At 47.3% G+C, this 13,113-nt stretch overlaps 1 protein-coding gene across 4 annotated transcripts in view; it reads left to right on the top strand.

Annotated features, from left to right (window-relative positions):
• Positions 1-13,113, top strand: part of SEPTIN11 (septin 11) — a 63,256-nt gene that overhangs the window by 17,263 nt on the left and 32,880 nt on the right. For all 4 annotated transcript variants that reach the window (XM_054065747.1, XM_054065743.1, XM_054065745.1 and 1 more), the window contains exon 2: positions 11,076-11,190. In XM_054065747.1, coding sequence (XP_053921722.1) covers positions 11,076-11,190 — 115 coding nt within the window. The remainder of the gene's footprint in view (positions 1-11,075; positions 11,191-13,113) is intronic.

Genomic DNA, 13,113 nt, shown 5'->3' with positions numbered 1-13,113 from the left:
TGGGGGAGGGAGGAAACAGTATTGCTGTCATTTGATCCCTGCCTGTGGGTGACCTGCAGCCGGTGAAGCGTGAGGTGAGAGCAGTCAGGGCTGCAGGACTCTCTTGCTGATGCCTGTTGGTAACACCGAAATCCCCTTAGATTATTGACCTGTGGCTCAGGGCAGGGAGGCAGTACAAGGTTTCTCTGCATTTGCTGTAGCGTCTGCAAAGCCTCATTCCAGTTGACTTGTTCCAGATGGTAGGTAGCCTGCTTGATTTGGGCTGTCTTCACTTGCTTGTTGTCACAGTCTCCTCCTGAGTTAATTAGCAGATGAAGTTGATTGTACCCATGCTTTTCTGTCAGCAATCATGGAGGTCTAATGGGGGCTGCAGGGGACAGGGAGAAAAAGTGGTGTTTTCTCTACTTCAGTGCTGGCTGGGGCTGCCCAGGCTGACTCGAGCAGGAGATGCGATTTCAAGTCTCTCGCCTCCGTTTTGGAGACATCCGCTTGGTGGAACATCGCTCTGGCTGTGTAGCTGGCTCATCTGGACCAGGCAACAAAACAGTCACGAGAGCTGGATTTCCTTGCTGGCCTCTGCAGTGGAGACTGGGCATGTGCTTTGGAGAGGACAGAAATGTTCAGCTCCAGGAGGGAGTTTGGCTGTGCGGTGTAAAAGGCCTTGGTGGCCTACACTTTGGTGGGGACTCTTCTGTAGTGTCTTCCATGTTGTGTTACTTTGACAAGCAACTAGAGAGCAAGGAAAGCCTTTTTGCTTTTTGATGTTTGGGGAGGAATAGTTCAATGTGAATTCTAGCGCAGAAAATAGGTCTGCGGCAGAGTGGGACTCTTTGTGTTTATGGGAATTGGTTTAGATCTCTGAAGTAAAAGGGCTTATCTCCGCCACAACCCAAAAACTGGAGCTGCAAAGCTCATTCTTGGATTCCTAGAGAGTTATTCCTTTCTTCCGGTCATGTGAATGTTTATTTAGCTATCACTTACACATTTATGAAGCTCAAAGGTTTTGAAGCTATGTTGGGCAGTTGCCGGTGTTCTGTCTGGGGGTTCTTTATGACTTGGAGCATCACCAGGATTGTAGCACTCATTAAATGCCTGGGTGATCCTGCCCCCTGCAAGTGATGGATGTGAAGAGGACTGTGGGAACATTCCTGTCTGCTGGCTGTATGTGCAAAAAATGTTTTGTCTTGCTCTGCCTGTTGCGTCCAGAAATCTGAATTGTCTGCAACAGCCTATCAGCGCAGCAAAACACACAGGAGGTAAAAAGCCTGGAGCAGAGCAGCCTTTTGGTCCCATCTCTTCTGAATGATACCGCTGTTATGACTATGTCGTGGACCTCAAGCTGATGGGCTTTCCTCAGGAAGAATTCTGGCCAATTAAGGTTTTCAGAAAGACAAAACAGTCTTTCAAGGCGACCACAGAAATTTGGAATTAATGAGGTGGAGGGAAGGAAGGACTTGAGCTGAAATGGGGAATTGCTCCTTGAAGCTGTGTCCTATTTATGAACTTTTTTGTGTAGACTTTCCCTGTTAAAGGCAGGAAAATGAAGGCTTGCTGAAGGCAAGCAGGGAATGTTGTTGAGTGGGGTGAGAGCTTGAAGTCTACAGACTAATGTTTCAAGATTGCCAGCTAAATAATTCAATAAACCTTGACCTTTTCCTCTGCACACAGATTCAGTTCAACTTAATTCCACTTTGGCTCCTGCTGAAGACAGGAAACTGCACACTAAGGCAAACCACATTATTTGTAATCCTCTATATTCTTTGATTGCTGACCTTTTCTTATTAATGATGGATGACTTCTGTGGCGCCCTAGAAGAGCTTCATGTACCATAAGGGGCTGTGCACGTATCCTTTTCCTTATGAGCAGATGTGAGAGCTGTGACTTAACAACTGGAAAATTAAACTGTGCCATGAACACATTAAAATTTGGTTTTCCTGCTATGCTGTTGTTGCCTGCATTACGTTGTCAGAGGTACACTCCAGTTTATGCATTAGTAGTGAGAGTAAAAACACTGAACTTGTTGAAATCTGAAATGTTTTCTCTGGCCTTTTATTGAATATCCTTACTGTCATAAATGCATGTGCAGGTAGCAGGAATTTAAGAAGAGATGGTGAGTCAGCTCTTTCTATGCAGTTGATGCTGCTTCAACTCTTCCGATGGTGCTAGACCAGTAAAGTTTCCCTGAGGAATTCCAGTGAGTTTCTACCACTTGTTGGGACCCTAAAAGTCCTGATGGGCATTTTCTAAGCAGTACATTGTCCTGTTTCATTTAGGTCCTCCAGTAACTGCAAGCCCAGGTTAAGTTGCCAGTGCCCTGACCATGTGAAATCACGTAGCTGAATGATGGGCTTTTTAAGTTGAGACCTGCTCATACCCAGTGGTGGTACCTGGGCATTGCAGAAATCATGTATGTACATCTGCTATCCTTGTATTAGGATGTTGATACAAAGATAATTACTGTGACAAAGGTGAACTCTTTAGTCCAGACTATAAATGACCTTAAGTTCTGTGCCTTTATATCCACTGCTCTGCATGCCCTAGTTGGAAATGGGGTTTGCACTGGGCAGCATTGTGCCATGGTGTCCCCCACCTGTCTCAGAGCAAGCCAGCAGGGCACAGGATTAACGCAGATCAGGGTAGTAAGTCCCACGGCTAATTAATTATCCAGAGCACGATATGGGGCACCTTTCAGTCCTGGAGCTTGCTGAATAGGAACTGACAACATATGCCCTTGATGTGCGGCTGTGGTTTTTCAGGAAAGAAAACACAGGCTTAAGGAACCACAAGCCAGCCCTGCCGGGCTGAGCCTGCACTGCCTCATAAGGAAAGCTGCTGCCTTTTATGTTTGGAAAGGCCGTTAATTTGATTCAGGTACTGGAACAGTGCTGCCTTGTTACAGTTTCATAAGCAAGCCTTATGGGCTGCTTTTCTTTCTAAAAGACCCTGTGTTTTGCTCTGGTTGTGTTGAACTGGACTGGAGTTAGTGGAAGCCTGGGGAAGGTTTAAGGAACACTGGACGATGGGATCAGCTACTCAGTTCCCAGGTTGGTGTTAATTCTACCTCCTTGTGCCCAGGATTGGTGTCCCAGAGAGCTCCCTGCAAATGTTCTCAGCATCAGTGTGACTGGAAGTTTTGCTGAGTTCATACATGACCCTTTCCTCTGTGTCAAGTCCCACATTGTGCTGTGCCTCCAGGTAAAGATATTTAGCAAAGTAGAAATCCAGTTATTTACCACCCTTCGCTGCAGCTGTTTCAAGGCTATTTCAAGCACATGATGGTGGAATACAGGAGGAAACGGCTCTTGTTGGCTCTTTCCTTTCTGCTGTCCTGCTGGACTACATCTGTGTCTGTGGTGCTGTGGGACTGCAGAGCCAGAAAGGCTGGAAAAGGGCAGAAGAGCTGTGGGGAAAAAAAGTATTTCTGATGTCCGTATATCAGTGTGCCTTCTGGCTATCTCCTGGTTAGCCCTGCTGGTCTGGTTTTGACTGTTAAGGTTACACGTTCTCAACTCTAGCAAAAACCCCACTTTCTCCAATGCTTGCTGGTGTAAACTGGCCCAGTGTCCCAGACCAACTCGTGTGCCAGATAGCCCTGCAGCAGCTGGTGCTCCACTGGGCTGCCATCCTCAGTCCTTGCTGAAAACATTTCCTTAGGGGCTGGTCTGAAGAAGCCTCCAGGCTTCTCTGCTGTGCCTGGCTGAGAGGCTGGCTGGGGCTGCTGAAGGGATGTATCTGCTTTTCCCTGCATGTGGCCATTCAGAAGACAAAAAGGGGGGAAATCACAATATATCGCGGGCCATTTTTGAAACAGAAAGGGATCATCTCAGCCTGGGGAGCCTGGTAGTGAATAACAAATCCCATTTGATTTTATCAGCCTCATCCAAGTGGCCAGAAAGGCAGTTAGTTGCACGTTGTCCTGTCAGGAGACAGATTGGCCTGAGAAGCAAAGCGCATCTGGTTCTCATTGGGCTCTGCCTTTGCATGGTCTTCATTCTTGTTTGTCACATTATGTCTTTCTTTCCCCCCCTTCCTCCTTCCCTCCTTCCTCTCTCCAATTTTTTCCTTCCCTTCAGTGAGTTTACAAGCCTGGCTGGAATGCACATATGGTCCTTATCAGCCCTAAAGTCCAGCTTTTGTTTTTGCTGGTTAGCAGTTTGTGACATCAGGGGCTGTTAGAGGCGTTAGATACTTTTACTCCAAATAGCAAGGTCCGTGGTTTTTGGAAACCTATGGAGGAAAATGTCTTTCATGTCGGTTCTTGGCACAAATGGAGCTGTTAGTGCTCTGAGCCTGCGCTGACCTTTAGCCAAACATTTTGCCTGGAAGACAAATGTTCGTTCCCACTCTCTACAGCCAGTTCTGAATTGTCAAATTTTGCTGACTTCCCTCTTCCCAGAAGAATGCGATTGTATCCTTTTTTCTCCATCCTCCTGCTGAGTTGCTGCAGCTTGCCAATGTAAGCAGTTCCCCTTGCCTCCTGGCCAGACTTACTTTGGAGGTGCAGGAACAGCAGCGGCTCGATTGGCTGCGCGGAGTATGTCCTTGCTGCGTGGCAGAGGCTGTGACTTGTAATTGCCAGCCTCTGGCAACCAGGATATTTGGCAGCAGAGATCAGGGAGATGGGGCTTCTGCTTTCCGCCCCATGCTGTCTCTGTGCTGGGGAAGCTGGTAGTGGGAGAGGGGGTTCACTTGGGTCAATTTTCCTTTGGCAGGCACGGGCTGGCTTGTGATTCCTGCTCACTGTCCCCAGCATCATCCTGCGGATCACAAGGGAGCCAGCCTTGGAGAGACCATGTTTCCTTCCCCATCACTTATGCACAATGTTGCCTGTGCTAGTGTAAGAATGTCCAGAATCACCCAGTCTCTGAGGACATCTCCTCAGGGAAATCCCTGCTTTCCACTGGCAGCCTCCTTTGCTGGCAATTCCCAGGATAAAACCTCATGTGTCTATAAAGCAATGTTCCATCTGAGGAGATCCACACCTCCCATTCCCAGTCTTCTGCTGCTGGTTGCCGCTTTGGCCAAATTGTTTTCCAGCCTTCCTCCCACAGAATAACCTTTTCTGCTATCCCAGTTCTCTGGGATTAAAAGGAAAAATCGGCACATCTGAGGAGATCCTTGCTATCTTCCCTGCTACCTCCATGGTTACTGGGCGAGGGAGCCGACTGTGTAACATTTTGGTATTTCTTGTTCCTGGGAGTAGGGACATGTAGCTCCTTGCAATTTTAGATGGCTGGGGCAGGGGATTTAAGGAATGAAACATGCTCTCTTGAGAAGCTGTGAGCCCTTGAGCAACTACAGCCGATGCCAGCTTTTACCCTGGAAGATGGTGATGGTTTACTAAGGGCCAGCCCTTGAGAGGCAGTGAGTCACTGCAGGCGGTGTCAGCTGTCCGGCTTGCCTGCTTCTCTGGAGGGTCTTCATCGCTTTATTCTACAGAATGGGGATATGTCTTCCAAAGGGGTCTGCTCTCCCTGTTGAAGCAGAAGGGAAAGAAAGGGCGGCAAAAAAACCCCTCCACAGTAGCTTGCAGAGACATCTTTGGGAGTCTGCAGAGAGGCAGCACCAGAAGCATGGAGACAGGAACTCCCTTCATCTGCTGGTGACACTGATTGTTATCTTAACCTAAAACAACAACAAAGAAATCCTTCCTTTCTTGATTAACAGATTGCGATGGGCTGTTTTGGCATGACTGCGCTAGCTATAGTAAGGAGAGGGCTTTAAGGAATTGTTAATTCTTTTTATGTGTGTGTCCCCGTACTGCTGTTCTTGAGTTTTCTTGTTTTAAGAATTGAGAGTCTAATTATCGCTTAAGTCTGTATAAGGAAAGGGATGGGGGATGTAGATGCTGTTTCAGGAATTTAAACAGTGAACTTGGCTCGGGCACAGGTGCTTGGGCATGCTTTGCACCCTGCTGGCAGGAACCCCAACTCTCTGGGTTAACCCAGGGCGAAGGTACGATAGATTCATCTCTTGCCAACTGCTCTTTGCTTCTTTGCTCACTGGTCTTTCTTGAGCCACCTTTTTGCCTGAGTAGTATCAAGTATCTCTGAGGTCCCTGGTTTTGGATGCAGCATTTAAGATTACTTCAGAAATGCGGGAACATGCGTCTGGTAATGGGACAAAAATGTGGCTGGCCTGAGCTGCTGACAACAATAAAAGCTTTCAGCTTTTCTTAAAGGTGCCTCCGAAGTCGTGTGGCCTCAAATAACTAAACACTTGCTTCATATTTGTGGTTGAGCTCGATATTTTGCATACCAACATTTTTCCCCACTTGAATTTGAGGCTCGTTTTTGTTTTCTTTAACTCTTGGGAGGCCGTGTGAAAGTGACCCCTGGCTGCCAGGAGCAGTGGCCAGGAGGGGCTGATGGGGAATGCTTTTTCAGCACCTTTAAAACAGAAGGGGCTCAGCCAGGCGCTTGCTTGGGTTGGAGGGACAGCAGTCATGATAGTTAAGTCCTAAGCGAGGAGAGCAGACCGGAGCAATAGATGCAGGTGTCCTTGTAGACCCCCTCTCCTCAGACTTCTAGGAGTGATGTTTTCTTTTTCTACCCAGAAGAAAAGCAACTCTGCCTTGTCTCTGATCAGCTTCCAGGCACCTTCTGGAGTATGAGGACACAGCTCTGCTTTGTGCTGTGTCTGAGACGCGATGCATTTCGAACCATGAGACTCACCTTTGTAACCATCTCCCCATCTGTACACAGCTGCTGACTCCACTGAGGAAAATGTTTCCCCTTATTCCTGCTAGCTGTGCCAAACCACCGTGGCTTAGGAGGAATGAGCTGATTCTGTCCTTGCACGTGCCCTGTCAGCCAAACTGTTTTATAAAGCTTCGCTAAATTCCATCCAGGCAAACCCACTGTCTGCTATAGAGCATCTGCTACAGTGTTGCTTGCCCTAAAAAAACTTTGCCACCAGGAGCTGTGTGTAAGGAAAAAGTGATTGGAAGTAGACTTGACAGGGCTCTGGGATTGCAAAAGGCAAAAGTTTGAAAGGCAATTTTTCCCCCCTTAAAATTAAGAGCACCAGGATGTGTGGCCCTGGCAATTGATCTTTTTCTGGTGCTGGTATGGAGGAGATGCTGTGCCTATGGAGGTCTCTCTCTGATTTACTTACCCCTTCCCGTTACCCTGCTAGAGTTAAAACTGGTAACAGCATCTGCAAGATAGTTGTAGGTCACTCTGCAAAGAGTAAAGTGATTGGCATCCTTCTCAATCACTAAGCATTTACTTGTTCAGGTTACTGTTTTTGTAGGGGTTAGTGTACAGTTCTAGAGGTTCTGAGTCACTTCCTGCTCACGCAGGTGGTACCTGGAGAAGGAGGGAAGGTTTGCCTGTAGTGAAGGGTCAGTAGAGGAGACATGACTGTGTCTTAAGGAAGAGTTTAAAGATAAAGGCTCTTCTTGAGATGTCTTTAAGCTTTCTGATGTCTGAGAACATCTAGACACCCAGGTCTCGCAGCGTTTCTGGTGCAGACTGGCTGGTACCTATAGAAGTCTGCATCAGCAATTTCACATGTGCTGTTCTTGTCTGTTGTTCCTGAAGCTGCAATCAAAGTGCTTGGTAAACATTCTTTTAGCGTATTTGTAAGAGGTTAGCACTTCCAGATACAGCGACTCGTCTATGCATTGATAAGGCATCTCTGAGGACTGTGTTACTGTTGGTGATGGCTGAGGAGCTGTTTTAGTCCAGGAGTGCATTTGGGTGCGTTGCTGGGGAAAGGGAGGAGCTGTGCTGCACTTGAAGGCATGCTGAGCTCTGCCTATCTTCTGAGGGAAAATGAGGAATGCACTTGTGAAGAAATCTGAGGAAGGGTGACAATATACCTTCCCACTTAGGGTGAAGTGCCTGGACAGCACTGCTGCCTTCCTCTGGAAGAGCAACCCTGTGGAAGGAGGGAGAAGTCCATGCTTTTAGCATTGTTGGGTGCAAGCGGAGGCTCTGGGCTCATCTCTGTAGGGCAGGGGCCTTGTTCTCTGTCAGCCTTTGAGCTGGAGGTGCCCAGTTCACAGAAGGGTGAGTCACAGAGGATCAAACTCCAGTCCATTGACTCTCTCAGGAGCTTGTCACAGCAATTCAAAGCCCGCGCAGTGAGGCCATCTGACTTAGCATCCCGTTGTTTTTCAAACACTTCTGTTTTGCCAGACTGAATGCGTGAATCATTTGCCTGTTCTGCTAATTATACTCTGAGCAATCGGGCTTGCTGCTCTCCAGCAGCTCTCCTGTCCTTGAATCCTTCTCCAAGAGGAGTGGCCTGTGTCTTCCCTCAAGAAGTGCCAGCTTTCCTCTGTCTGCGGGCTCTGGAACTGGCCGTCATGTCGCATGGTGCTTTCATTTGCGTGTGGAGGGAAGTATTTGGGAACTGTGACCCTTTGGGCCTTGTCTAAACTGCTTATCTGTGATACTTAAGCAGAAATGCATGTATTTTCTGTATCCACTCTACTCGAGGTGATGTGCTGTGGTCCAGGGAATACTGAGGGAGCTGGAGACTTGGGTTGCCATTTCGTCTCTGCCCATGTCTTGGGACTGAGCTTTGCGGGAGTGTTTCAGTGTTTGGGGCAGATGTCAGACCATGCTTCTACCTCCTCTCATGCAGCACAGTTTGTGAAAGATGCTTGGCATTGAGAAGTGGACAGAGAGGTTTTGTTTTCCATTGTTGATGTTTGCCACTTGCAGGGGTGAAAAGGAAAGGGAGGAACTAAACCAGAGCAGATATGCAGCAAAAAATAACTGACACAGATGCAAGAGCTGCATCTGACTCCTGTTCCTGCTGAGTAACTGATGATGAGGCACTACTTGCTTTCCCAAAATATATCAGGGAAGGAGATATTGGTACTGTGCTGGGAGATGTTCAAAGCCCACGCCTTCTGTGAAGCCTATGAGTCATGGTCACCTATTGCTTTCTGGGATCTGCTCCCAGCTCCCTTCGCTTGATCATAAACCCAAGCCCACTGGCATTTTAGAAATACTAATGCTAAAAGTATCAAATTTAACCCATTCACATAATGTGTGAATCTCAGGGTCCCCTCCCATTGCCTTGGACTTTCCCAGGAAAATCACTCCAGAGAGTAAATGTAGTGATGGTTTCTTTTGTGGTATTGTTTTACCCAGCTTGAATGAAGGAAGTGGCATGTCTTAATCACCTTAAGCTGCTGTGATACTGTGCTGGTGAACAGCTGTCCAATACGAAGGGATGGAGCTGCATAGCCTGGTGCATTGGCCTTGAGTCTCCAGACAAGTCAGGCTGAGATGTTCAGTGGAAGTCGTGGGTCGTACCAGGGGTCAAGCTATGTCTGCCAACACAGCAAAAGAAGCCTTTTTGGGTTTAGACACTTTTACTTTGAGGTGTTGCCTTTCTCGAAGAGCTGCTGTATTTTTTTCTTTTAAGTCTGAGCAGTATTTTCATCCACGCTCAGCCCAGATGTAACTTGTTTCTTCCTGCAGTCTGTGGTCGGTCTGTGTGTTTTGAGGAGGGAAGTAGAGATGCTCAGCAATTGTGCAGGGAGTGGGAAGTCCTCCTCCACTTTTGATTCTTATTTTAACAACTAAAGGGTGTCTTTTTCCATGTCTGGTCCAAAGCTCACTCATTTTGTGGAAATAAAACTGGTGCTTCCGGCATCTTTCATTCTTCCAGCATTCCGGCCTCCAGGCTGTGGCCACTGGTGACTGTGATTTAGCTCAGCAAGCACAGCCTTGGTGGAGCAGCTCTGCTGGAAGTGTTTGGGTTGGGAAAACCATTTGTATCCAAAGTTATGGACAACAAACTTGTGGAGGAAAACTTTGTATAAAGTAACAGCAGAGCTGTTCTAGGTCTGCTGAGTTGGTGGAGGTTTTTTGGGTTTTGTTTTATCTGTGGTCAGGATATTGGTGTAACTGCGAATTGACGGGGAAGAGATAACTAGGATGGCTGCTTTTTCCAGACCTCCCTGTGAATTACGGTACAGTTGTTGTGGACAAGTTCTAAAGATAATCTTGGGAGCTTTCAGATCTCCCTTCTGTGAGGTCTGCGCTGCCCCCTCGCCCTCTGTGAAATGGCCTTACTGGATTTGCTGTTCTCAGCTCAGTGAGGCAGCTCGGAGTAGGAGGAGGAGAGCAGCCTGGAGGGATGACTTGTATCTTGGGAATGTCTGGCGGGCAGTTCTCCTGCTGAAGGCATGGAGGGGCAGCACCGTGGGGTTGGTGGGTCATGCAGCAAACACTGAGAGCAGTGCCTGCTTTCTCGCCTTGCTTTAGATGAGGTTATTTGTAAACCAAGACATCCGCAGAGCAGCATGCACACCGCTTTCCCTTCCAGTCAAGGCCTGTGAAAGCTGTGTTGCCATCTAAGTTATGTCGTGCTGCGGCCATGCTGGATTGTTGCAGCAAAGCTTTGAGTATTGTGTTTCTGTTGTACTGCTAGGAGAACAGAGCAAGTCTGCGAGAGCTGCTCCCTCCCTTTGACCAACTGAGTTAAGGAAAGCACAAGTTTGGCTCTCAGCTTGCCTGCGCAGGTTTCTATCAGGAATAGATACTGGAGTTGCCACCAGGACCTCATCACAACCTGTGTCACTCTTTTCATGTGGTGTTTGGGGGAGCTGGTCTCACTCAGTGGTTTGGGGATGCTCCCACACCGCTGGGGGGATTCTTGAAAGGGGAGATTGGTGGGTGTCTGTGTAGACCTGTACCTTGGACACACAGTCTGCTGCTTCACCAGTTAAACAGTAGTTGGTCTGGTCATGGCTATATCTATGTTTCGCTGTATCTCTTCCAGATGTCTGTCTGAATAATCCTTGGGTAGCCCTAGGGGTATGTGATGCTGAGGCCTCAGGAGGATGTTTGGGTGTTCCAAGTTGATACAGAGTCACAGTTTGTTAGTGGCAAGCATGGAGAAACAGCCTGGTGGTGTTTGCACGCCTCGGGGTTGGAGTTTTAGCTCCTGAGCCCTACCGTGGAGAGCTGCATAGATGTAGAAAGAGAGCACATTTGGAAGGCAAACCTAAAACTGTATTGCTACACGGTTCTGACAGGACTAGGCACGGCCTTCTTTCCTGACAGGCGTGTTGCAACTTTTACATGTTTTAATTCTTGGTCTTACAGAACGATGACCTTAGGAACCTGTCCCTCTCAGGCCATGTCGGCTTCGACAGCCTCCCTGATCAGCTGGTCAACAAGTCAACGTCACAGGGCTTCTGCTTCAACATCCTCTGTGTGGGTAAGTCCTCCTGCACCACTGAGCAGTCAGCTCGTGCCAAGGGGTGTATGCGTATTCAAATTAACACCTTCTTCTTTCCGTGAAGAGGGAGATCTGAGCAAGTGGGAACCATAGCAGCAGGAAAGTGACAGCTTCTTCCCAGCGCTGCTCCAGGGTAAAATCTAGTATCACTCTTTTTCTTTTCTCTGCCCTGTCCCTGAGCCAAAACATGGAAGTCTATAGTTGTTAAAATCTACCCTTTCAATTGTCCTGTGGCTCTGCTTTCCCCAAGAGCCGCCCACAAGGAAACTGAGCTAACTTGGGAACTTGTATTGTTAAAAGAATGTTAACTTAAATCTCCCTTCCTTTGGGTTGGGCACAGAGGCTGTTTCTCAATACATTGCATTCCTTCCTTTCCAGGCTTTGCCTGCCTGTCTTGTCGTTATCTTAGTTTCTCTGGTTGGAAGCAATGCCACGTTTAGTCTCCAAATGATGCACTTGAGAACAAAGCCTGTCATCTCTGTTTAATCTGATGCTGCCAGTTGGGTTTATAGCCCAAGTTACTGTGTTACTTGTCCCAAATTGTCTGCAGGGTGATATATGGAGAGGGAACTCCTGTTCTTGGCTACAGAGAGCACCAAGGTGGGAGGGATCTCTATGGATATTTTGGAACTGGAGATCCGTGGCTCAGTCCTAGGAAGCTGCGTGCCGAAACAGCTTCAACCCCTTCAAGGTGCCCCCAGAATGGAGTTTTGTAAATGGAAAAAAATGGTGGGGTTTACTCTTAGTTTGGCAGAGCAGTCTAAAAATACCATCTTTCCATTTGTTGTTCTTTTACGCCTCTGATAAGGGAGTATTCCCCCTTCTAATTAGTTACGTTCATTAGCTGGGAAAAAAACACAACCTTCTGGCTTTGAATTTTCTACAGCAAGCTGAGAATTCCTGTCTGCAGTGCAAGGTGAGCTGCCTGAAAAGAAATCTGGCAAACAAACTGGAGTCCTCTCTGGAGCTTTGCATGTGGAAGAATGAGAGGAGAATGAATAGCTGTACTTCTGCACACTCCAGCTCCCAACCCTCACGTGACACTCCTAGCAGCATGGAGCCATTTGAAATGCAGCAGGGAACAGTCTGATTAGCTGGCAGCTCTTTGATCAGAATGGCATAAATTAATTGCCTTTTTCTCTTGCAATAAATATTCGTCTCTTAGCATGACTTGATGGGTCTCTATTAACAGAGCAATTGGGTCCAACTCTTGTCTTGTAAAATGTGCCGATCAACCATTTTTTGCCCGAAATTAAAATTTCACACAAATTGCTGCAGTTGCCCGAGGAATAGAAATCTTCCCCTTGAAAGTAAAACCAAACACATTTGAAATTGTGTTTGGAGAAAGGACACAATTAACTTTGGCGTTGTAAGGTGAGGCTTTTAATTGTGATGTGTGTGGATAAAATACTGCAAAGCCCAGCATGCAGCTGTGCTGAGTTCACCTCAGGAGCTCACTAAAAAACGTGGCTTGAGAGATTAACAGTCTGTGCCATCAGGTTAGGACTGTTCTGTGTGGACCAAGATCCTGAGCTATAATGTTGTTTCTTTGTCTTCCTCATCTTTGATCTGTTCTTTTTTTTGACGAGTTTGCCTTATGTCCTGTGACTTCCTAGGGTAGACGTGCTGTGACAAGTGAATCTCTGCTCGATTATTTTACTGGGCTGTCAGTAGTCACTTACCTTCCCCAGCCTATTACAGAAAATGGCCACAGCCTAAGCCAGCAAAATGAACTGTTGAGTATCACGGAACAACAGGCAGTAGTAGTGGTATTTGCCGAGTAGTAGTATTTGGTTTTGTTGTCACAAATACTGTATGTTTTTCTGAGGTCATCTAAGCAGGGGTTTGTGTATTTTGAGAGAGATTTTTCGTGCTAGGATCGCTGCGTGCATCCTAGAGAGA

Source organism: Cuculus canorus, chromosome 4, assembly GCF_017976375.1.
Source record: "Cuculus canorus isolate bCucCan1 chromosome 4, bCucCan1.pri, whole genome shotgun sequence".
Classification (NCBI taxonomy): domain Eukaryota; kingdom Metazoa; phylum Chordata; class Aves; order Cuculiformes; family Cuculidae; genus Cuculus; species Cuculus canorus.
Note: the sequence above shows the minus strand (reverse complement) of the source record. Positions and strands in the feature narration are given on the sequence as shown.